The sequence below is a fragment of the Triticum urartu genome, chromosome 5A (genome assembly GCF_056163025.1).
Source record: "Triticum urartu cultivar PI428250 chromosome 5A, HENAU_Tu73, whole genome shotgun sequence".
NCBI lineage: Eukaryota > Viridiplantae > Streptophyta > Magnoliopsida > Poales > Poaceae > Triticum > Triticum urartu.
In genome coordinates, this window is record NC_141877.1 from 461,723,314 (window position 1) to 461,750,303 (window position 26,990).

The 26,990-nt window shown below is 45.1% G+C and overlaps 1 protein-coding gene across 2 annotated transcripts; it reads left to right on the forward strand.

Annotated features, from left to right (window-relative positions):
* Positions 1-23,375: 23,375 nt before the first annotated feature.
* Positions 23,376-25,007, forward strand: LOC147971940 (uncharacterized). Of its 2 annotated transcripts, none has more exons than XM_087526458.1 (2): positions 23,376-23,580; positions 23,673-25,007. In XM_087526458.1, exon 2 carries the CDS (start codon positions 23,726-23,728, stop codon positions 24,854-24,856), a length of 1,131 nt encoding a protein of 376 aa, XP_087382584.1. In that variant the 5' UTR covers positions 23,376-23,580; positions 23,673-23,725; the 3' UTR covers positions 24,857-25,007. The 2 variants fall into 2 exon arrangements, with proteins under 2 accessions (XP_087382584.1, XP_087382585.1); XM_087526459.1 differs by having other exon boundaries at positions 23,677-25,007.
* The last annotated feature ends 1,983 nt before the right edge of the window (positions 25,008-26,990 follow it).

Sequence of the window (26,990 nt, forward strand, 5' to 3'; positions counted from 1 at the left end):
ACGATTATCATGAACAAGGAAATATAATAATAACCAATTTATTATTGCCTCTAGGGCATATTTCCAACAACACCTAGCCAATCTAGGAGACACCACTCTCCAAGAAGTAACAAATGGTGTGTTGATGATGAACTCCTTGCTCTTGTGCTTCAAATGATAGTCTCCCCAACACTCAACTCTCTCTCATAGGATTTGGATCTGGTGGAAAGAAGATTTGAGTGGAAAGCAACTTGGGGAAGGCTAGTGATCAAGATTCATATGGTAGGAATGGAATGTCTTGGTCTCAACACATGAGTAGGTGGTTCTTTCTCAGAACATATGAGTAGGAATGGTGTATGTGTTCTGATGGCTCTCTCCACGAATGAAGAGGAGGTGGAGGGGTATTTATAGCCTCCACACAAAATCCAACCGTTACACACAATCTACCAATCTCGGTGGGACCGAATCAGAAAACTCGGTCTGACCGAAATAGTAAACCTAGTGACCGTTAGGAATTTCGGTGGGACTGACATGCAACTCGGTAGGACCGATTCGGTTAGGGTTTGGGCATAACGTAATCTCGGTGAGACCGATTGCACAAACTCGGTGAGACCGAGTTTGGCAATTAGCTAACCAGAGAGTTGGTCAGGTAAACTCGGTGGGACCGACTCGCTCTTTTGGTGAGACCGAAAAGTTACAAGAAGGAAACAGAGAGTTTACATTGCAAACTCGGTGGGACCGATTCGCTCTTTCGGTGAGACCGAAAAGTTACGAAAGGGAAACAGAGAGTTTGCAACCCCATCTCGGTGAGACCGAGATCCTTATCGGTAGGACCGAATTGCTAGGGTTTGGCAGTGGCAAATGACAAGTGAAACTCGGTGGCGCCAGATTGGCAGAATCGGTATGACCGAGTTTGGCTTAGGGTTTAGGTCATTTGTGGCTATGGAAAAGTGGTTGAGGATTTTGGAGCATATCACTAAGCACATAAAGCAAGAGGCTCATTAAGCAACACCTCATCCCTCCTCGATAGTATTGGCTTTTCCTAAAGACTCAATGTGATCTTGGATCACTAAAATATAAAATGAAGAGTCTTGAACTTTTGAGCTTGAGCCAATTCTTTGTCCTTAGCATTTTGAGGGTTCCACTTTCACATCCATGCCATGCCAATCATTGAGCTTTCCTGAAATAATTATCTTGGAATAGCATTAGCTCAATGAGCTATATGTTGTTATGAATTACCAAAACCACCTAGGGATAGTTGCACTTTCAAATTACTCACGCACGGCAGTGAGCATCATGAAATTGGTGATGAAGAATGGTTGATGATGACGATGGCGACGGATTCCCCTCTCCGGAGCCCCGAACGGACTCCAGATCAGCCCTCCCGAGAGGTTTTAGGGCTTGGCGGCGGCTCCGTATTGTAAAACGCGATGAATCCTTCTCTCTTATTTTTTTTCTCCGCGAAAGAAAATATATAGAGTTGGAGTCGATGTCGGAGGAGCTCCAGGGGGCCCATGAGGTAGGGGAGCAGGCGCACCCCCACCCTCGTGGCTAGGGTGTGGGCCCCCTGGTCTTCATCTTTTGCAAGGACTTTTTATTATTTCCGAAAAGATATTCCGTGAAGTTTCAGGTCATTCCGAGAACTTTTGTTTCTGCGCATAAATAACACCATGGCAATTCTGCTGAAAATAGCGTCAGTCCGGGTTAGTTCCATTCAAATCGTGCAAGCTAGAGTCCAAAATAAGGGCAAAAGTGTTTGGAAAAGTAGATACGACAGAGACGTATCAACTCCCCCAAGCTTAAACCTTTGCTTGTCCTCAAGCAATTCAGTTGAAAAACTAAAAGTGATAAAGAAAAACTTTTACAAACTCTGTTTGCTCTTGTTGTTGTAAATATGTAAAGCTAGCATTCAAGTTTTCAGCAAAGATTATGAACTAACCATATTCACAATAATGCATAGGTCTCATGTTTACTCATATCAATGGCATAATTAACTAGCGAGCAATAATAATAAATCTCGGATGACAGCACTTTCTCAAAGCAATCATAGTATAATATAACAAGATGGTATCTTGCTAGCCCTTTCTGAGACCGCAAAACAAAAATGCAGAGCACCTTTAAAGATCAAGGACTGACTAGACATTGTAATTCATGGTAAAAGAGATCCAGTCAAGTCATACTCAATGTAAACTAACAGTGATGGATGCAAATGACAGTGTTACTCTCCAACTGGTGCTTTTTAATAAGAGGGTGATGACTCAACATGAAAGTAAATAGATAGGCCCTTCGTAGAGGGAAGCAGGGATTTATAGAGGTGCCAGAGCTCGGTTTTGAAATAGAGGTGAATAATATTTTGAGTGATATACTTTCATTGTCAACATAACAACCAAGAGATGGCGATATCTTCCATGCTGCACACATTATAGGCGGTTCCCAAACAGAATGGTAAAGTTTATACTCCCCCTCCACCAACAAGCATCAATCCATGGCTTGCTCGAAACAACGAGTGCCTCCAACTAACAAGAGTCCCAGGGGAGTTTTGTTTGCAATTATTTTGATTTCATTTGCATAAAGCATGGGACTGGGCATCCCGATGACTAGCCATTTTCTCGTGAGTGAGAAGCGGAGTCCACTCCTCTTGAGAATAACCCACCTAACATGCAAGATACGGACAACCCTAGTTGATACATGAGTTATTCGAGCATACATAATAGGATATTTATTTGAAGGTTTAGAGTTTGGCACATACAAATTTACTTGGAACAGCAGGTAGATACCGTATATAGGTAGGTATGGTGGAGTCATATGGAACAACTTTGGGGTTTATGGAGTTGGATGCACAAGCAGTATTCCCGCTTAGTACAGGTGAAGGCTAGCAAAAGACTGGGAAGCGACCAGCTAGAGAGCGACAACAGTCATGAACATGCATTAAAATTAGTCAACACCGAATGCAAGCATGAGTAGGATATAATCCATCATAAACATAAATATCGTGAAGGCTATGTTGATTTTGTTTCAACTACATGCGTGAAGATGTGCCAAGTCAAGTCACTTAAATCATTCAGAGGAGGATACCACCCTACCATACCACATCACAACCATTTTAATAGCATGTTGGCACGCAAGGTAAACCATTATAAACTCCTAGCTAATCAAGCATGGCACAAGAAACTATGATCTCTAGTTGTCATTGCAAACATGTTTATTCATAATAGGCTGAATCAGGAATGATGAACTAATCATATTTACAAAAACAAGAGAGGTCGAGTTCATACCAGCTTTTCTCATCTCAGTCAGTCCATCATATATCTTCATAATTGCCTTTCACTTGCATGACCGAATGATGTGAATAATAATAACAATGCACGTGCATTGGAGTAAGCTGGAACCTGCAAGCATTCAATAAACAGGAGAAGACAAGGCAATATGGGCTCTTTTGTCAAATCAACAATAATGCATATAAGAGCCACTTCAACAATTTAATTATGGTCTTCTCCTATCGACCCCCAAAGAAAAAAAAGAAAAAAACTATTTACACGGGAAAGCTCCCAACAAGCAAAAGAAGAACAGGAAATCTTTTTGGGTTTTTTTTAATTACTACTACAATCGTGGAAAGTAAACTAATTAAAAGCTACAACTAATTTTTTCTTTTTTTAAGGTTTATTAAACACACAAGAAGAAAGCATAAAAAGGAAAATAAACTAGCATGGATGATACAATGAAAAAGTATGAGCACCGACATCTAGCAATGAGTGTGTGAACATGAATGTAATGTCGGTGGGAAATACATACTCCCCCAAGCTTAGGCTTTTAGCCTAAGTTGGTCTATGGGCACGGCTGGCCTGGCGAATATCCATAATAATAGTTGGGGTCGTACTGCGAAGAAGAAGACTCTGACTGCCACTGGTTGGCAATCATTTCCGGATCCTAATGGTAACTAAACTGTCGTGGAGGATCAACTTGTGGTTCCGGCTCTGGCTCTGTGGCTGATGTAGGGTTCCAGTAGACGTGAATAGCCTCTAACGGAACAAGGTACTGGCCTGCAGATTAATCAAACAAGGAAGGAGCAGGCAGGATGATAGTCTCAGGATGATGTTTATGAAAGAATAATTTGTATTTAAGCTCCCCTTCCCTATTCTTAACAATAAAATCGTGTGCCACCATACTCTTATAATCTAAATAAATAGCGGGCAGCAATTTTTCTTCCTTCTTATAATGCCTAATAGGTATGTTAAAATGTGCAGCTAGACGTGAAGCATAGATACCTCCAAAGATGGGGCCCTTTGTACGGTTCAGACTTAACCGTTTAGCAATAGTACCGTCCATACTAACAGAGTTATCAGAGAATAAACCGTGGAACAAAATAATAATATCAGAAACACTAAGATTTCCACAGTTTCCGCGACCAATTAAGCAACGACTAGCGAATATTGCAAAGTAGCGTCAGACAGGAAAATGTATACTAGTGATTCGTGCATCGGAAACCTTCCTCGTTTCCCCTACAGTGATGGTATCAATAAACCCATCCACATCACTGCGGTGTGGTTCCTCTATTGTGCCCTTGAAAGGGATCAAACAAACCCGACAAAAATCATAAAGTGACATCTCCTTATGCTCATCATATAAATAAAACTCCACCGTAGGTGGTGAGCTCCTAGCATGGAAATGAAAGTTTTGCACAAAGATATTGGTGAGTAAGAGATACTGTGCGCGTTGGTCGTGGAGGAAGGCGGTGAGGCCTGCATTCTCAGCCAATTCATAAAAATCATCATAAATCCCGGCTGCTCTCAAGAAATCATCGGAAGGCCCTTCACACGGCCGAACCTCCGCGTTGCAAGGCAAATTATATTTGGGAATCTCTGCTTTTTCATTTTGCTTTTCCTTCGAGCTTCGGCTCGATGAGCCCCTCAAAATCTCTTCATTATTTTCTTAAAAATTCTGAATTTTTTAGTAACTTCAAAGAAAAGTGAACCAAGATCAACAAAATTGATAGCAACAACTCCTACAAGTGCCTAGATCCTATATCATGCATTAGAGCTACTTTTGACCATATAAATTTGACATGCAAGCTCAAGAACATGGTCACCTAGGCAGCACAAATTTGCAATGAATAAAGCACTAGAACAAAAACTAATTGGACCAATGGAGGAGTCACATACCAAGGAACAATCTCCCCAAGCAGTTTTGTGAGAGGTGCTTTGAGCAAGGAGATCAAAAATCGCAGCAAAATGAGCTAGAACCCATGCTTGAGCTGGATATTCATGTTTGTGGGAGGAAGAAGTGTGTGGGTGCAGGAATAAGTGGAGGAGGGCCACCGTGGGCCCATGACGCAGGGGGCACCCCCAGGGGGTAGGACGCGCCCTCCACCCTCGTGGCTAGGTGGATGCCCCCTTGATGTATTCTCAGTGCCAAATATTCTCGAATATTCTAGAAAAAATCATATTTAAATTTCAGGGCATTTGGAGAACTTTTATTTTCGGGGTATTTTTATATTGCACGGATAATTCAGATAACAGACAGAAAAATACTAATTTTATTTTATTTAATATAAATAACAGAAAGTAAGAAGAGGGTATAGAAGTGCTGGGGAACGTAGTAATTTCAAAAAAATTCCTACGCACACGCAAGATCATGGTGATGCATAGCAACGAGAGGGGAGAGTGTTGTCTACGTACCCTCGTAGACCGGAAGCGGAAGCGTTAGCACAACGCGGTTGATGTAGTCGTACGTCTTCACGGCCCGACCGATCAAGCACCGAAACTACGGCACCTCCGAGTTCTAGCACACGTTCAGCTCGATGACGATCCCCGGATTCCGATCCAGCAGAATGTCGGGGAAGAGTTCTGTCAGCATGACGGCGTGGTGACGATCTTGATGTTCTACCGTCGCAGGGCTTCGCCTAAGCACCGCTACAATATTATCGAGGATTATGGTGGAGGAGGGCACCGCACACGGCTAATAGATCTCAAGGATCAATTGTTGTGTCTTTGGGGTGCCCCCTACCCCCGTATATAAAGGAGTGGTGGAGGGGGAGGGCCGGCCCTCTCTATGGCGCGCCCTAGGGGAGTCCTGCTCCCACCGGGAGTAGGATTCCCCCTTTCCTAGTAGAACTAGGAGCCCTTCCAAGTAGTAGGAGTAGGAGGGAAGGAAAGGGAAGGGAAAAGGAGAAGGAAGGAAGGGGGCGCCCCCCCCTCCCTAGTCCAATTCGGACCAGCCCATGGGGAAGGGTGCGGCCACCCTTTGAGGCCTTTCTCTCCTTTCCCGTATGGCCCATTAAGTCCCAATACGAATTCCCGTAACTCCCCGGTACTCCCGAAAATACCCGAATCACTCGGAACCTTTCCGATGTCGAATATAGTCGTCCAATATATCGATCTTCACGTCTCGACCATTTAGAGACTCCTCGTCATGTCCCCGATCTCATCCGGGACTCCGAACTCCTTCGGTACATCAAAACTCATAAACTCATAATATAACTGTCATCGAAACCTTAAGCGTGCGGACCCTACGGGTTCGAGAACAATGTAGACATGACCGAGACATGTCTCCGGTCAATAACCAATAGCGGAACCTGGATGCTCATATTGGCTCCCACATATTCTACGAAGATCTTTATCGGTCAGACCGCATAACAACATACGTTGTTCCCTTTGTCATCGGTATGTTACTTGCCCGAGATTCGATCGTCGGTATCTCAATACCTAGTTCAATCTCGTTACCGACAAGTCTCTTTACTTGTTCCGTAACACATCATCCCGCAACTAACTCATTAGTTGCAATGCTTGCAAGCCTTAAGTGATGTGCATTACCGAGAGGGCCCAGAGATACCTCTCCGACAGTCGGAGTGACAAATCCTAATCTTGAAATACGCCAACCCAACAAGTACCTTCGGAGACACCTGTAGAGCACCTTTATAATCACCCATTTACGTTGTGACATTTGGTGGCACACAAAGTGTTCCTCCGGTAAACGAGAGTTGCATAATCTCATAGTCATAGGAACATGTATAAGTTATGAAGAAAGCAATAGCAACAAACTAAACAATCAAGTGCTATGCTAACGGAATGGGTCAAGTCAATCACATCATTCTCCTAATGATGTGATCCCGTTAATCAAATGACAACTCATGTCTATGGTTAGGAAAAATAACCATCTTTGATCAATGAGCTAGTCAAGTAGAGGCATACTAGTGACACTCTGTTTGTCTATATATTCACACATGTATTATGTTTCCGGTTAATACAATTCTAGAATGAATAATAAACATTTATCATGATATAAGGAAATAAATAATAACTTTATCATTGCCTCTAGGGCATATTTCCTTCAGTCTCCCACTTGCACTAGAGTCAATAATCTAGTTCACATCACCATGTGATTTAATACCAATAGTTCACATCACTATGTGATTAACACCCATAGTTCACATCGACATGTGACCAACACCCAAAGGGTTTACTAGAGTCAATAATCTAGTTCACATCGCTATGTGATTAACACCCAAAGAGTACTAAGGTGTGATCATGTTTTGCTTGTGAGAGAAGTTTAGTTAACGGGTCTGCCATATTCAGATCCGTACGTATTTTGCAAATTTCTATGTCAACAATGCTCTGCACGGAGCTACTCTAGCTAATTGCTTCCACTTTCAATATGTATCCAGATTGAGACTTAGAGTCATCTGGATTAGTGTCAAAACTTGCATCGACGTAACCCTTTACGACAAACCTTTTGTCACCTCCATAATCGAGAAACATATCCTTATTCCACTAAGGATAATTTTGACCAATGTCCAGTGATCTACTCCTAGATCACTATTGTACTCCCTTGCCAAACACAGGGCAGGGTATACAATAGGTCTGGTACACAGCATGGCATACTTTATAGAACTTATGGCTGAGGCATAGGGAATGACTTTCATTCTCTCTCTATCTTCTACCGTGGTCGTGTTTTGAGCCTTACTCAACTTCACACCTTGTAACAAAGGCAAGAACTCCTTCTTTGACTGTTCCATTTTGAACTACTTCAAAATCTTGTCAAGGTATGTATTCATTAAAAAAATTATCAAGCGTCTTGATCTATCTCTAGATCTTCATGCTCAATATGTAAGCAGCTTCACCGAGGTCTTTCTTTGAAAAACTCCTTTCAAACATTCCTTTATGCTTTGCAGAATAATTCTACATTATCTCTGATCAACAATATGTCATTCACATATACTTATCAGAAATGCTGTAGTGCTCCCACTCACTTTGTTGTAAATACAGGCTTCACCGCAAGTCTATATAAAACTATATGTTTTGATCAACTTATCAAAGTGTATATTCCAACTCCGAGATGCTTGCACCAGTCCATAGATGGATCGCTGGAGCTTGCATATTTTGTTAGTACCTTTAGGATTGACAAAACCTTCTGGTTGCATCATATACAACTCTTCTTTAATAAATCCATTAAGGAATGCAGTTTTGTTTATCCATTTGCCAGATTTCATAAAATATGGCAATTGCTAACATGATTCGGACAGACTTAAGCATAGATACGAGTGAGAAACTCTCATCGTAGTCAACACCTTGGACTTGTCGAAAACCTTTTGCGACAATTCTAGCTTTGTAGATAGTAACACTACTATCAACGTCCGTCTTCCTCTTGAAGATCCATTTAATCTCAATGGCTCACCGATCTTTGGGCAAGTCAATCAAAGTCCATACTTTGTTCTTATACATGGATCTCATCTCAGATTTCATGGCCTCAAGCCATTTCGTGGAATCTAGGCTCATCATCGCTTCCTCATAGTTCGTAGGTTCGTCATGGTCAAGTAACATGACCTCCAGAACATGATTACCGTACCACTCTGGTGCGAATCTCACTCTGGTTTACCTACGAGGTTCGGTAGTAACTTGATCTGAAGTTACATGATCATCATCATTAGCTTCCTCACTAATTAGTGTAGGAGTAACAGAAACAGATTTCTATGATGAACTACTTTCCAATAAGGGAGCAGGTACAGTTACCTCATCAAGTTCTACTTTCCTCCCACTCACTTCTTTCGAGAGAAACTCCTTCTCTAGAAAGGATCCATTCTCAGCAATGAATAACTTGCCTTTGGATCTGTGATAGAAGGTGTACCCAACATTTTCTTTTGGGTATCCTATGAAGACGCACTTCTCCGATTTGGGTTTGAGCTTATCAGGTTGAAACTTTTCCACATAAGCATTGCAACAAACTTTAAGAAACGACAACTTTGGTTTCTTACCAAACCACAGTTCATACGGTGTCGCCTCAACGGATTTAGATGGTGCCCTTTTTAACGTGAATGCAGCTGTCTCTAATGCCTAACCCCAAAACTATAGTGATTAATCGGTAAGAAACATCATAGATTGCACTATATCCAATAATAGTACGGTTATGACGTTCGGACACACCATTATGCTGTGGTGTTCCAGGTGGCATGATTTTGTGAAACTATTCCACATTGTTTTAATTGAAGACCAAACTCATAACTCAAATATTTGTCTCTGCGATCAGATCGTAGAAACTTTATTTTCTTGTCACGATGATTTTCCACTTCACTCTGAAGTTCTTTGAACTTTTCAAATGTTTCAGACTTATGTTTCATCAAGTAGATATACTCATATCTGCTCAAATCATCTGTGAAGGTCAGAAAATAACGATACTCGCCGCGAGCCTCAACACTCATCAGACTGCATACATCAGTATGTATTATTTCCAATATGTCAGTTGTTCGCTCCATTGTTTCGGAGAACGGAGTCTTAGTCATCTTGCCCATGAGGCATGGTTCGCAAGAATCAAAATGATTCATAATCAAGTGATTCCAAAAGCCCATCAGCATGGAGTTTCTTCATGAGCTTTACACTAATATGACCTAAATGGCAGTGCCACAAATAAGTTGCACTATCATTATTAACTTTGCATCTTTTGGCTTCAATATTATGAATATGTGTATCACTACGATCGAGATCCAACGAACCATTTTCATTGGGTGTATGACCATAGAAGGTTTTATTCATTTAAACAGAACAACAATTATTCTCTAACTTAAATGAATAACCGTTTTGCAATAAACATGATCAAATCATATTCACGCTCAACGCAAACACCAAATAACATTTATTTAGGTTTAACACTAATCCCGAAAGTATAGGGAGTGTGCGATGATGATCATATAAATCTTGGAACCACTTCCATCACACATCGTCAATTCACCCTTAACTAGTCTCTGTTCATTCTGCAACTCCCGTTTTGAGTTACTACTCTTAGCAACTGAACCAGTATCAAATACCGAGGGGTTGCTATAAACACTAGTAAAGTACACATCAATTACATGTATATCAAATATAGCATTGTTCACTTTGCCATCCTTCTTATCCGCTAAATAATTGGGGCCGTTCCGCTTTTAGTGACCAGTCCCTTTGCAGTAGAAGCACTTAGTCTCAGGCTTAGGTCCAGACTTGGGCTTCTTCACTTGAGCAGCAACTTGCTTGCCTTTCTTCTTGAAGTTCCCTTTCTTTCCCTTTGCCCTTTTTTTGAAACTAGTGGTCTTATTAATCATCAACACTTGATGCTCTTTCTTGATTTCTACCCTCATTGATTTCATCATCATGAAAAGCTCGGGAATCGTTTTTGTCATCCCTTGCATACTATAGTTCATCAAGAAGTTCTACTAACTTGGTGATGGTGACTAGAGAATTCTGTCAATCACTATTTTATCTGGAAGATTAACTCCCACTTGATTCAAGCGATTGTAGTATCCAGACAATCTGAACACATGCTCACTGCTTGAGCTATTCTCCTCCATCTTTTAGCTATAGAACTTGTTGGAGACTTCATATCTCTCAACTCGGGTATTTACTTGAAATATTAACTTCAACTCCTGGAACATCCATATGTTCCATGACGTTCAAAACATCTTTGAAGTCCCGATTCTAAGCTGTTAAGCATGGTGCACTAAACTATCAAGTAGTCATCATATTGAGCTAGCCAAACGTTCATGACGTCTGCATCTACTCCTACAATAGGTCTGTCACCTAGCGGTGCATCAAGAACATAATTCTTCTGTGCAGCAATGAGGATAAACCTCAGATCACGGATCCAATCCGCATCATTGCTACTAACATCTTTCAACTTAGTTTTCTCTAGGAACATATCAAAAATAAAACAGGGGAGCTAGACGCGAGCTATTAATCTACAACATAGATATGCTAATACTACCAGGACTAAGTTCATGATAAATTTAAGTTCAATTAATCATATTACTTAAGAACTCCCACTTAGACAGACATCCCTCTAATCTTCTAAGTGATCACGTGATCCATATCAACTAAACCATGTCTGATCATCACGTGAGATGGATTAGTTTCAATGGTGAACATCACTATGTTGATCATATCTACTATATGATTCACGCTCGACCTTTCGGTCTCCATGTTCCGAGGCCATATCTGTTATATGCTAGGCTCGTCAAGTTTAACCGTGTGCAACTGTTTTGCACCCGTTGTATTTGAACGTAGAGCCTATCACACCCGATCATCACGTGGTGTCTCAGCACGAAGAACTTTCGCAATGGTGCATACTCAAGGAGAACACTTGTACCTTGATAATTAGTGAGAGATCATCTTATAAAGCTACCATCGAACTAAGCAAAATAAGATGTATAAAAGATAAACATCACATGCAATCAAAATATGTGACATGATATGGCCATCATCATCTTGTGCCTTTGATCTCCATCTCCAAAGCAATGTCATGATCTCCATCGTCACCGGCATGACACCATGATCTCCATCATCTTGATCTATATCAATGTGTCGTCACATGGTTGTCTCGCCAACAATTGCTCTTGCAACTATTGCTATCGCATAGCGATAAAGTAAAGCAATTATTTGGCACTTGCATCTTATGCAATAGAGAGATAACCATAAGGCTTTTGCCAGTTGTCGATATCTTCAACAAAACATGATCATCTCATACAACAACTTATATCTCATCACGTCTTGACCATATCACATCACAACATGCCCTGCAAAAACAAGTTAGACGTCCTCTACTTTGTTGTTGCAAGTTTTACGTGGCTGCTACGGGCTGAGCAAGAACCGTTCTTACCTACGCATCAAAACCACAATGATAGTTTGTCAAGTTGGTGCTGTTTTAACCTTCACAAGGACCGGGCGTAGCCACACTCGGTTCAACTAAAGTTGGAGAAACTGACACCCGCTAGTCACCTGTGTGCATAGCACGGCGATAAAACCAGTCTCGCGTAAGCGTACGCGTAATGTCGGTCCGGGCCCCTTCATCCAACAATACCGCTGAACCAAAGTGTGACATGCTGGTAAGCAGTATGACTTATATCGCCCACAACTCACTTGTGTTCTACTCGTGCATATTACATCAACGCATAAAACCTAGGCTCGGATGCCACTGTTGGGGAACGTAGTAATTTCAAAAAAATTCCTACGCACACGCAAGATCATGGTGATGCATAGCAACGAGAGGGGAGAGTGTTGTCTAAGTACCCTCGTAGACCGGATGCGGAAGCGTTAGCACAACGCGGTTGATGTAGTCGTACGTCTTCACGGCCCGACCGATCAAGCACCGAAACTACGGCACCTCCGAGTTCTAGCACACGTTCAGCTCGATGACGATCCCCGGATTCCGATCCAGCAGAATGTCGGGGAAGAGTTCCGTCAGCATGACGACGTGGTGACAATCTTGATGTTCTACCATCGCAGGGCTTCGCCTAAGCACCGCTACAATATTATCGAGGATTACGGTGGAGGAGGGCACCGCACACGGCTAATAGATCTCAAGGATCAATTGTTGTGTCTTTGGGGTGCCCCCTGCCCCCGTATATAAAGGAGTGGAGAAGGGGGAGGGCCGTCCCTCTCTATGGCGCACCCTAGGGGAGTCCTACTCCCACCGGGAGTAGGATTCCCCCTTTCCTAGTAGAACTAGGAGCCCTTCCAAGTAGTAGGAGTAGGAGGGAAGGAAAGGGAAGGGAAAAGGAGAAGGAAGGAAGGGGGCGCCCCCCCTCCCTAGTCCAATTTGGACCAGCCCATGGGGAGGGGTGCGGCCACCCTTTGAGGCCTTTCTCTCCTTTCCCGTATGGCCCATTAAGGCCCAATACGAATTCCCGTAACTCCCCGATACTCCCGAAAATACCCGAATCACTCGGAACCTTTCCGATGTCCGAATATAGTCGTCCAATATATCGATCTTCACGTCTCGACCATTTCGAGACACCTCGTCATGTCCCCGATCTCATGCGGGACTCCAAACTCCTTCGGTACATCAAAAGTCATAAACTCATAATATAACTGTCATCGAAACCTTAAGCGTGCGGACCCTACGGGTTCGAGAACAATGTAGACATGACCAAGACACGTCTCCGGTCAATAACCAATAGCGGAACCTGGATGCTCATATTGGCTCCCACATATTCTACGAAGATCTTTATCGGTCAGACCGCATAACAACATACGTTGTTCCCTTTGTCATCGGTATGTTACTTGCCCGAGATTCGATCGTCGGTATCTCAATACCTAGTTCAATCTCGTTATCGACAAGTCTCTTTACTCGTTCCATAACACATCATCCCGCAACTAACTCATTAGTTGCAATGCTTGCAAGGCTTAAGTGATGTGCATTACCGAGAGGGCCCAGAGATACCTCTCCGACAGTCGGAGTGACAAATCCTAATCTCGAAATACGCCAACCCAACAAGTACCTTCGGAGACACCTGTAGAGCACCTTTATAATCACCCAGTTACGTTGTGACGTTACGTGGCACACAAAGTGTTCCTCCGGTAAACGGGAGTTGCATAATCTCATAGTCATAGGAAAAGTTATGAAGAAAGCAATAGCAACAAACTAAACAATCAAGTGCTATGCTAACGGAATGGGTCAAGTCAATCACATCATTCTCCTAATGACGTGATCCCGTTAATCAAATGACAACTCATGTCTATGGTTAGGAAACATAACCATCTTTGATCAATGAGCTAGTCAAGTAGAGGCATACTAGTGACACTTGTTTGTCTATGTATTCACACATGTATTATTTTTCCGGTTAATACAATTCTAGCATGAATAATAAACATTTATCATGATATAAGGAAATAAATAATAACTTTATCATTGCCTCTAGGGCATATTTCCTTCAAGAAGGTTGTGTCTTCTAGTTTCATCCATCTCATGCTCATCAAAAGGAATCCACTAACAAGGTTAATCAAGTCTTGTTAACGAACTCATTCCGAATAACATGGAACCGGAGAAATTTCGAATAACACTATGTTACCTCAACGGGGATATGCACGTCCCCAATAATAAGAATATCATATTTCTTTCTGATAGTAGGTAGAGGAAATTCAAAACCTCCAATAATAATCGATGGAATTTTTCCAATAGCGTTGATACTATGAACTTGAGGTTGTTTCCTCGGAAAGTGTACCGTATGCTCATTACCATTAACATGAAAAGTGACATTGCCTTTAGTGCAATCAATAACAGCCCCTGCAGTATTCAAAAAGGGTCTTCCAAGAATAACAGACATACTATTGTCCTTGGGAATATCAAGAATAACAAAGTCCGTTAAAGTAGTAACGTTTGCAACTACAACAGGCACATCCTCACAAATACCGACAGGTATAGCAGTTGATTTATCAGCCATTTGCAAAGATATTTCAGTAGGTGTCAACTTATTCAAATCAAGTCTACGATATAAAGAGAGAGGCATAACACTAACACCGGCTCCAAGATCACATAAAGCAGTTTCAACATAGTTTCTTTTAATGGAGCATGGTATAGTGGGTACTCATTGATCTCCTAGTTTCTTCGGTATTCCACCCTTAAAAGTATAATTAGCAAGCATGGTGGAAATTTCAGCTTCCGGTATCTTTCTCTTATTTGTAACAATTTCTTTCATATACTTAGCATAAGGATTCATTTTAAGCATATCAGTTAATCGCATACGCAAAAAGATAGGTCTAATCATTTCAGCAAAGCGCTCAAAATCCTCATCATCCTTTTTCTTGGATGGTTTGGGAGGAAAAGGCATGGGTTTCTGAACCCAAGGCTCTCTTTCCTTTCCGTGTTTCCTAGCAACAAAGTCCTTCTTATCATAACGTTGATTCTTTGATTGTGGGTTATCAAGATCAACAGCAGGTTCAATTTCTATATCATTATCATTACTAGGTTGAGCATCATCATGAACATTATCATTGACATTATCACTAGTTTCAGGTTCATTACCAGATTGTGTTTCAGCATCAGAAATAGAAATATCATTTGGATTCTCAGGTCTTTCAACAATAGGTTCGCTAGAAGCATGCAAAGTCCTATCATTTTTCTTTTTCTTCCTTTTAGAAGGTCTGGGTGCATCTATATTATTTCTCTGAGAATCTTGCTCAATTCTCTTACGATGGCCTTCAGGATACAGAGGTTCCTAAGTCATTTTACCACCTCTAGTCATAACTCTAACAACATTATCATTATTCTTACTATTCAATTCATTGAGTAAATCATTTTGAGCCTTAAGTACTTGTTCTACTTGAGTGGTAACCATAGAAGCATGTTTACTAATAAGTTTAAGTTCACCTTTGACATTAGCCATATAATCACCCAAGTGTTCAGGCATATTTGAATTGTATTTCAATTGTCTACCAAAATAAGCATTGAAGTCTTCTTGCTTAACCATAAATTTATCAAACTCATCTAAGCATGGTCTAGCAAACTTAGTAAATGTGATTTCAGCTTTATCATATCTATAGAGAGAATTTACCTTAACTACCTGTGTCGGGTTATCAAGACCATGAGTTTATTCAATAGGTGAAGGATTAAGATCATATGTTTCCGCAACAGGCGGTAAATTAAGACCATGTATTTCTTCAATAGGAGGTAAATTCTTAACATCTTCAGCTTTAATACCTTTTTCTTTCATAGATTTCTTTGCCTCTTGCATATCTTCGGGACTGACAAATAGAACACCTCTCTTCGGAGTTGGTTCAGGAATAGGCTCAGGAAGTGTCCAGTTATTTTCATTTGTCAACATATTATTTAATAGAATTTCAGCTTCATCCGGTGTTCTTTCCCTGAAAACAGAACCAACACAACTATCCAGGTAATCTCTGGAAGCATCGGTTAGTCCATTATAAAAGATATCAAGTATTTCATTTTTCTTAACAGGATGATCAGGCAAAGCATTAAGTAACTTGAGAAGCGTCCCCCAAGCTTGTGGGAGACTCTCTTCTTCAATTTGCACAAAATTACATATATCCCTTAAGGCAGCTTGTTTCTTATGAGCAGGGAAATATTTAGCAGAGAAGTAATAAATCATATTCTGAGGACTCCGCACACAACCAGGATCCAGAGAATTAAACAATATCTTAGCATCACCCTTTAATGAGAACGGAAATATTTTAAGGATATAAAAGTAACGAGTTCTCTCATCATTGGTGAACACGGTGGCTATATCATTTAATTTAGTAAGATGTGCCACAACAATTTCATATTCATAGCCATGAAAAGGATCAGATTCAACCAAAGTAATTATATCAGGATCAATAGAGAATTCATAATCCTTATCAGTAACACAGATAGGTGAAGTGGCAAAAGCAGGATAAGGTTTCATTCTAGCATTAAGAGATTGCTGCTTCCAATTAGCTAACAACCTCTTGAGTTCGTATCTATCTTTGCAAGCTAAAATAGCTAAATCAGGTTCTTTTTCAAAAACATAACCCTCAGGAATAACAGGCGATTCATATTTATTAGGGGAAGAGTCTTCATCATCACTTTCATCATTATTATCAGATTCAATATTTTCATTCTCTCTAACCCTAGCAAGTTGTTCATCAAGAAACTCACCAAGTGGCATAGTAGTATCAAGCATAGAAGTAGTTTCATCATAAGTATCATGCATAGCAGAAGTGGCATCATCAATAATATGCGACATATCAGAACGAATAGCAGAAGCAGGTTTAGGTGTCACAAGCTTACTCAAAACAGAAGGTGAATCAAGTGCAGAGCTAGATGACAGTTCCTTACCTCCCCTCGTAGTTGAGGGATAAATCTTGGTTTTTGGATCTCTCAAGTTCTTCATAATGATAAGCAGATATAAATCCCAAGTGACTCAAAGAATAGAGCTATGCTCCCCGGCAACGGCGCCAGAAAATAGTCTTGATAACCCACAAGTATAGGGGATCGCAACAGTTTTCGAGGGTCGAGTATTCAACCCAAATTTATTGATTTGACACAAGGGGAGCCAAAGAATATTCTCAAGTATTAGCAGCTGAGTTGTCAATTCAACCACACCTGGAAACTTAATATCTGCAGCAAAGTGTTTAGTAGCAAAGTAATATGATAGTAGTGGTAGCGATAGCAAAAGGTAATGGTAGAAAAAGTAATGTTTTCGGTATTTTGTAGAGACGATAGCAATAGCAACGGAAAAGTAAATAAGTGAAGAACAATATATGGAAAGCTCGTAGGCAATGGATTGATGATAGAAAATTATGCCGGATGCGGTTCATCATGTAACAGTCATAACCTAGGGTGACATAGAACTAGCTCCAATTCATCAATGTAATGTAGGCATGTATTCCGAATATAGTCATACATGCTTTTGGAAAAGAACTTGCATGACATCTTTTGTCCTACCCTCCCGTGGCAGCGGGGTCCTAGCGGAAACTAAGGGATATTAAGGCCTCCTTTTAATAGAGTACCTGACCAAAGCATTAACACATAGTGAATACATGAACTCCTCAAACTACGGTCATCACCGGTAAGTATCCCGATTATTGTCACTTCGGGGTTAACGGATCATAACACATAATAGGTGACTATAGACTTGCAAGATAGGATCAAGAACTCTCATATATTGATGAAAACATAATAGGTTCAGATCTGAAATCATGGCACTCGGGCCCTAGTGGCAAGCATTAAGCATGGCAAAGTCATAGCAACATCAATCTCAGAACATAGTGGATACTAGGGATCAAACCCTAACAAAACTAACTCGATTACATGATAAATCTCATCGAACCCATCACCGTCCAGCAAGCCTACGATGGAATTACTCACGCACGGTGGTGAGCATCATGAAATTGGTGATGGAGGATGGTTGATGATGACGATGGCGATGAATTCCCCTCTCCGGAGCCCCGAACGGACTCCAGATCAGCCCTCCCGAGAGGTTTTAGGGCTTGGCGGTGGCTCCGTATCGTAAAACGCGATGAATCCTTCTCTCTTATTTTTTTATCCGCGAAAGCAAATATATAGAGTTGGAGTCGAGGTCGGAGGAGCTCCAGGGGGGCCACGAGGTAGGGGGCGCGCCCCCACCCTCGTGGCTAGGGTGTGGCCCCCCTGGTCTTCATCTTTTGCAAGGATTTTTTATTATTTCTGAAAAGATGTTACGTGAAGTTTCAGGTCATTCTGAGAACTTTTGTTTCTGCACATAAATAACACCATGGCAATTCTGTTGAAAACAGCGTCAGTCCGGGTTAGTTCCATTCAAATCATGCAAGTTAGAGTCCAAAACAAGGGCAAAAGTGTTTGGAAAAGTAGATACGATGGAGACGTATCATGCAACAACAATTGGTATCAGAGCTTTGGTTCGGGCAATCACCGGCGACCATGGCGCTCGTCCCACACGGCGGCGGCGCGGGCGGATCGGCGACGATGGCGATGCCGATGGTGATCGCGGACAACTACAAGGTCTGGGCCATCAAGGCGCAGGCAATCCTCGAGGTCCACACCGTATGGGAGGCGGTGGCGCCGGGCGATGCGGCGGTGAACGCGCGGAAGGACAAGACGGCACGCGCGTTGCTTCTCGGGGCGTTGCCGGAGAATGTGCTGCTGCAGGTGTCGACAAAACTCACCGCCAAGGAGGTATGGGACTCCCTGAAGGTGAGGTTCGTCGGCGCCGATCAGGTCCGTGCGGCGAGGCTGGTGACGCTGCGCGGCGAATTTGACTGCCTGAAGATGGCGGACGGCGAGGAGCTCGACGTGTACGGTGGGAGGCTCGCGGCGATGGCGGCGAGGTACACCAACCTCAGGGAGACGCTGGGCGACGTGGCGCTCGTCAAGAAGCTGCTGGATATGGTGCCGGATCGGCTCTTCCCTGTCGTCGCCGGCATCGAGCAGTTCCATGATGTGACGACAATGGCGTTCGATGAAGCGCTCGGGCGGCTGTGCGTGTTCGACGAACGAGTTCGGTGTCGACGGCATGACAGCGGCGAGCTGGCGGATGAACAGCTCCTTTTCACGGCAGCGCAGTGGCGAGCGCGGGAGTGGCAGCAAGGCAGAGCACGGGACGACGACGACGGGTGCAGCATGGCGTCGGGGAGCAGCGGCAACAGGCGCAGGCGCTGCTACAAGTGTGGGGAGAACGGGCACTTCCGGCGCGAGTGCCCGCAGCTGTGGAAAGGACCGGCGGCGAAGCAGGCTCTTTTGGCTGGCGCCAACGTCGACGACGACGGACTCCTCTAGACCGTGGCTTAGGGTGTGTGTTGGAATAAGCCACGACGTGTATGGTCAGGCTCGTCGGGGCGCGTCGGGTGCGCGCAGGACGTGCGGGACGCACTGATGCGGTCGGGCTCGTCGGGCGATCGGTGCGCGGGGGACATGCGGGACGCAGCGTTGGCGTGGTGTATGTGTGTGTATGGGCGGTGTGTGGCCGCGTCAGGTTCGTAGGGGTGTGTGTGTGTGTGTGTGTGTGTTTGCTCGTGGGGTGCGTGTGTGGCATGGTGGTGTGAGTTAGCTAGCTAGTTGGTTAGCAGGCTGTTAGCATCAACCGGTGGAGCTCGCCGGGTCGTGCGCGTGCCGTGCGGATTGCATGCATGCAGCGGAGATAGCTATGCGTTCGTGCGTACGTGCGCAACGGAACCATGGGGGCTACGCTGCTGTAGGACTACAAAGCATGGCCACTAGTGTGTTTGTAAATTGAATTTTGAGCTTTTGGAATAGTAACGGGGCGGTGTGTGCAGCCGGGTGAAACTCTAGTGTATTGTGATTCTTCTTCTACCTCTAGTCCTGAGTGAGAGAGAGCTGCAACAACACCCCGGTGAATCGGTCGGCTCGAGGGAGCTCCTCAAGGCCTTCCGCTAGGACTGCCGCCGCCGGAACCCCACGGGGTGGGCGGAGGTCGACGACATCGGCGACCGCGCCGTGTTCGTGGACGGCTTCTGCGTGGAGGCCAACGGGGTCAACGGGGTACGGAGGAACTGCATGTACATGGCGAGCTCGTACCAGGACTGAAGTTACACCAAGGGCGTGTTTGGTTGCCCGCATGCAGTCCAACCAGACCTGCACGGGATGTGTGGGGCCTGTTTGTTTGCCTGGGCTGCATGCGGTTTGTGGCCCACACGGACCTTAAAGCAGCCCGCAGCCTGGCCTGGCGGAAATTGCCGAGTTGGCAGTTTCTCGCGAGCCTGGGCACGGCCACGCGTGCGAGGCAGTTGCATGCCTCGGACAGCGTGGGAGACGGAGGGGACGTCCCATAACTCGCCCCCACTCTCCTGTCACCACCCAGTCGCACTGTTCCCACCGCTCCCTCTCTCCCTCACCACCCCTCCCTCTCCTCTCCTCTGATGGCTCCGCCTCGCCCACCGCCGTGCCGCCCTTCGACCCCCGTCGACCAGCGCATCGCCAGCATACAGGAGTGTTGGCTGGCCGGGCTCCAGAACTCGGGGCTGAACCTAGCGTCGGCGCTGCGAGCGTCGTCCCCCATCTTCTGCCGGCCACCACCAGCGCCGGCCAATGTGGTGCCGGCCGTTCCTGCTCCGACGTGGATTCCGGACCTCGTGGTCCTGAGCTCGGCTCCGACGCCGTCGAGGGAGCCGTCGCTTGTTGGGACACCATTAGACAGGGGGGTTTTCTTGACCCCCGTCCAAGGGTTTTCTCCTGTCGACGGGCCGTCCTCCTCGACCTCCGGCGTGGCGATGAGCACGGGGCCGATGCCGTAGGCCGTCGCCAGGGCCGGCTCCTCCTCTTCTCCGCCACCTCTCTCCTTCGGTCCTTCCTGCCGGGGTTTTCACCCCGGCCTCGGTTCGCTGCGACTGCGCGTGCTCCGGTGAGTCAAACCCCTCAATGCTTTCTCGTAGATGTAGATTAGGGGTTTAATTCTTTGGCATGTGCTAGTAGTTAGTGGATTTGATAGGATTAGATAGGATTGGAGTAGATCCGATTGGATGCGATCCCAATCGAATCCAATCGTACCAATCTATTCTTGTTTCATACAGTGTGTGTCCTAGGATAATTTTCTTCTGCTACTGCTAGTGTGTCCTAGGATCTGTGTTCATGCTACTAGCTGTGTTCATGCTAGAATCCCAATGGTAGTGTACTTTGCTATGATCTGTGTGCATGGTAGGGTCTTGCTAGGATGTGTGTTCATGCAAATGGCATGTTCATGTTCAAGCTAGGATCATGTTAATGTTGTTGTTCATATTGCTAACATACATATTCAAGCTAGGGTTTGTGTTGATTGTTATACGTGCTTGTAGTAGGACCATTTTAGGATGCTGCCAAATTTGCATGGCTGCACATGGATGCTATTGGCACTTGTTTTTGCTATTTTTAGATGTTTCCATGCTTAGGATAGTGCACTGATGAGAGGCAGTTGCAGAAAAGCAGATGCCCTGATCATTGGCACTTGCTGTTGGGCAAGTCCACTGATCAGTGGCATTTTCCTAACATCAAGTGCCATTGATAAGTGGCATTTGCTCAAAGAGTTTGTGCACTGATCAGTGGCATTTGCTCTTGAGAAAATGTCTCTGATTAGTGCCATTTTGCAAAGAGTTTGTGCACTAATACTTGCCATCTTACCTGACAAGATATTGAAGACTGGCTGGGATGTGACGGGTGCAGGAGCTCAAGTGGTGGCCGAAGCTGAGGACGCCGAGGATTTCATCCCCACGAATAGGTGGCTCAGGACGATGGACCTGCCTGGCAGGATCGCCTTCATGAGCCTGCCTCATTCAAAGGGACGATCTCCGAGGTAGGGCCACGAGGAGGGGGCCCGGGAGCAAAAGCATAAGAAGAGCAAACGAGCTTGGACAGAAACAATGTTTTTTTTAAATTTGGGGGCAAATCAAACGGGTGTGACACAACTAGGGGCTCAAATGTAATTGTTCCTAGATAAAACTCCTCCGGTGCATTTCACACAGACCATGGGTCTTTGGCTCTTAATCAGTCTTTAGCTAACACTGATAAGGGCATATCCAAGGTAAAAGAAAAACCATAAGAAAATAGGGGGGAAATAAAGAAAGCAAAGAAAACTCGACCCACAAATAGCGAAAACCGGATAAAAAACAACACGGAAAAAACAAGGCCAAACTGTGAAGAAACAAATAGGCGTGCTTTTTTCTATTCCGCGCTTATAAAGTCGGTTACTTCGCTAATCATAGGCAGCGCACATCCCTGCTTTGAACTGTCGCGACGAATAGGCCGGCCCATATAATGCGAGAGATGAACACTTGGTGATTAGAGATCAGTTCACCGATTTGACAGCGGACCGGTTAACAACAACTATTTTATCAGATGTCCGGTTTTAGGAAGCTTTTGACCAGTTTTTTGTTTGGTTTTCTACCTCTTTTTTCATTTTAAGTTTTTTGTATTTTTTTTTCAAATTCGTGATTTTTTTCAGAATTCATGAGTAGTTTTGAAATCCTTGAGCTTTTTACAACTCTGTCAAAAAAATTCATGAACTTTTCTGAAATTTGTGAATAATTTTCAAAAATTTGTAAACATTTCTTCAATTTGGTCAACAATTTTAAAATATATGAATAATTTTAATCTTATGAACTTTTTCCTAATTCTTGATCAATTTTCAAGTTCCTCAACATTTTTAAAGTATATGAATAATTTTACTGTTATGAACTTTTCCCTAATTCTTGGACAATTTTCAAATTAATTAAAAATTCAAATTCGTGAATAATTTTTAGAGATTCATGAACACTATTAAAATTTATTCAATGTTTTAAATTCTTAAATATGTTCCAAATTCATGAACAATTTTTGAATTGATGAACATTTATTTTAAATTCAGAAACGTTTTTCAAGTGTTGAACTTTTTCTATTAAATCCATATTTTTTCTTCAAATCTGCGAACTTTTTCAAAGCCACAAACATTTTCTTAAATGCACGAACTTTTTTAGATACTGTTTCTTACAAAAGCCAATGGTCAACCAATCAACGGTCAACCGTTGATCGAACGTACCAAGCCTGAAATCGCGAGCGAGCGAACAAAGGAAGGAACCGCGACCTGGAGCGAAGCACGTTGCTTGGTGGGCCGGCCCATGCCAGAGGGCGTGTGAGCGCCAGTTTACCAGCGGCCGCGTCAAGCGCTGTATATGAGGTCTCCGTCACCCCCTCAAAAAAAAAAAAAAAAAAAAAGAGGTCTCCGTCAGACTCGCCGCGCCCCCCATATAAATCTCGCCGCCCCTCCCCTCCTCCTCCTCCGCCACCGCCGCCGCCGCCTTCTGTCTGCCCCATTCATCCTGCTAGGAACACCAGGGCTTTCAGAATTGATTCGCGTTCGGTGGGTCTTAGCTAGAGGTAAATTTTGGGATTGGAGGCATACGGGATTTGATTCCGCTGCTGCAGGTAAGAAGTTACAACAACTTTCTACTGAGATTAATCCAGATATATTTGGTTTCAACAACTTTTAGAGGTGTATAACTCGTATCTCTTGATAGTCAGGATACTCGACTACTGCCTAGCTCGCTGGGTTGTTAGTTCGGCGAGGACGATGAATCGTGAGTTTGCCAACGTGATAGTGCGCGATTACGGCTGTAAATTTTATTCGCTGCTCCGGGTCAACCTCAAGCAGCATCTCTTCCACCGCTCAGCAGCAGCCGCGGAAAAGGCGAGTAACAACAAGAAGGGATTACCGTCGGCCATCCCGAGCTTGGAGCCTCTGCCCGAGCACAAGATCAACTTCTCGACGCCGCCAATGATGGAGGACGCGACGGACTTTCACTTCTTCTCCCTGCTCAAAGGGCAGGCAGAGGGCCGTGTCATGTTCGCCCCCACTTGCGGCAATGCCGTGATGTACGACATTGACATAGACGCCGTCGTTGCCATGCCCGACACTAACTTCTGCAAACAGAGGGACTCAATCTCCTTGTCCATGACCAGGCCTGGGAGCCAAGACGACGACGAACAGCACTATGTCTTGAGCAAAGAACCGAGGAATGTCTTGTTTGAGGTCTTGGAGTACGGGAGGAACGGCTCCGCCAGGGGTCCATCCGCTGGGATTGAACGGAGGTGGCACTGGCAACATCTGCCCTCGCCGCCGATGCGTGGACCATACCTGCCTGACCTCCACAGGAGAGCGGTCTTCCACCCCTCCGCGGCGGCGGTGGTCGATGAGACCACTCTGTGTGTGTCGTCTGTGGACGCCGGAGCCTATGCCTTTGACACGGTGAAAGGTGAGTGGAGGCAGGCTGGAAGCTGGGCGCTGCCCTTCCATGGCGCCGCGGAGTACGTCCCTGAGCTTGGCCTCTGGTTTGGCGTCAATGCTGCCGTCGGCAACACCCACCACTGTCTGGGTGCCTTCGACCTGTCTTCCTGGCCACCCGTGGAGCACCGCACCTGGAACTATCTCGATCCGTTGTCCGACAAGTGGTCGACATGGCAGAGGCACCTACTCAACCTTGGCTCAGGCAAGTTCTGCATCGCCACCAGCTTTCAAAATATCCAGTGGCGCACACCATGTAATGCAGCAGGCTACCCTTTACACGGGCTAGATGATGAGATGGTGGTCAATGACCTTACCATCTTGACGGGCGTCGAGGTTGTGCGTTGTGGCGACGGGCTCAAGATGATCAACCACAAGTCTAAACGCTTTGAAGGCATTGAAATCCACTGCGTGCTCTGAGCCAAAACTCGTCTGTTTCTTCGGGACTAGATGTGTGTGGGGTTCATTTCTTCTCGGATCGTAACAAAATTATATGCTATGGCCATGAACAAAACTTTGCAGGATGTGCATCTGTCCTCGTATATAAGATTCTCTATTCGGATCTTAAACGACTGAATTAAAATTATCGAACTTTTTTTTTGCCTGTGTGCAGCTGGCATTTTACTCATTTACTGTGAATTTTGGGCCCTTATGCGCACTGATATAGATATATAAACTGAAGCCGGGGGTTTGAGCAGGGCTCGGTTCAGTTCTACGATTCAGGTAAGGGCTTTGAGCATGGCTCAGTTCAGTTCTATGATTCAGATATTCGAATAAAAATTATCTTCAGTACACCCCCTTTAAGCGGACCTCAATTCAACAAAATTATACATTAAACATCTGCTTCTATATTGTTTTGGCCGAAAGAGATTTTTATTTTACATAGATGCATTGATTGGTGATAACATTAGTTCTACTATTATATACGAGCCGTGGAACCTGCGTCAGGACAACAGGGTTGGGCTTCTTTCTAATGACCGCACCATGATCCGCACGCCACTGGCAGGAGAGCCTCCAGTTGTGAAACTACAGTCACACCCTCATCAGTGCCAATGGTGACATCGGGGCATTCACCTCGACAGACAATCTTAACTCTGAATCAGCGTCCGTTGAATCACTTCAAAGCATCAACGTTTCATATCTAGGGTTCCTAATTTCCCCCAGGTTACCAACTACGCCTTTTCATGTCTTGCAAGCCTGCTAATCAAAATCGACCACTATTTTCCAAGCAATCGCAATTCCTGTGCCTACAGTTACACACGTGTCCGCCGTTCCTTCCTTTGGAACATCGTTGAGCGGGCCACGGGCGCTCAATGTCTAGTCGCCTGGAAACAGGTCTGTCGTGCCAAATCTGAAGGAGGACGGGGGGTACGAGACCTGGCTACCCAGAATGAGTGCCTGCTGCTGAAGATGATACACCGGCTTCACGCCGCTCCTCCGTCCAGATGGGCATCTTGGATCTGGGCGGGTGCGGGCGGCTGCTCTCTCCTGTCGCGTGGCGAGCTGGTGCTTGGCGAGCACCGAGTCACCCTCGTCAAGCTGCTGCCCCTCTACCGGGCCCTCTCAAAGGTGGACGTGGGGGACGGGAGGTCCTGCTTCTTCTGGTGGGACTGCTGGCTTCCCTGTGGAGCAATCGCCTCGGCCTTCCCTGCTCTCCTCTCTCACTCCGTCGACAGGGAGGCCACGGTCTAGCAGGTGCGACGGCGTGGCATCGCCGCTTTCCTGGTCCCCCGGCTCACGGCGATGGGCGCGCGCGAGCTGCTGACTATGCAGATGTTGCTGGCTGAGGCCCCCAACAAATCGGGCCCCGACGAGCGTCAGCTGGTCCGTGCGAAGGCGCGCGGGGGAGGCCTGTCCTCCAGCACGGTCTACGGCCTCCTGCAGTTTGGCGGGGTGACCGTGTCCTATGCTGCCATGATCTGGGGTGCGCGGGTGCCATCCCGAATCAAGTTCTTCTGCTGGCTTCTGGTTCAGCAGCGCATTCACACGCGCGACGTCCTGCTGCGGAAGTGCATCCTCGCTGCGGATGAGGCCGGCTGCCCCCTCTGCCCCGCCCCCCTCGAGACAGCCGACCACTTGTTGTTCTCCTGTCCATTCGCGGGACAGTTCTGGCAAAAAATCGGGATGTGCCCTGATGGGGCCTCGGTTTGCCACCTACACTCCATGGCTGAGGCAGGGAGAAACGCCGTCGACTCTGCCCTGGAGTTTGTGATGCTTTGCTGCTGGCAGCTGTGGAAGCACCGCAACACCGTGGTTTTCCAACGACAGGCTCCGTCCATGACCTGGGTCCTGCGGTGCTGTAGGGAGGACGCCGAGCTGTGGCGCGCCCACCTACGTCGCGATGATCAAGCCGATGTAGACTCCTAGCTGAGAGCTCTCGCTCCCTAGCCTTGTTTATCCCCCTGTTTCTGAAATTTCTGTCTATGTAAACATCTGGGATCCTAGCCCACTTTTGATCAATATTGTTGGGAAACCGGGGCCACCGAGGGGTGGCGGCAGCCTCGTGCGTATCGCACGGGGTAGCCCCTCCCGTTTCCCCCACTTTACGTTAAGT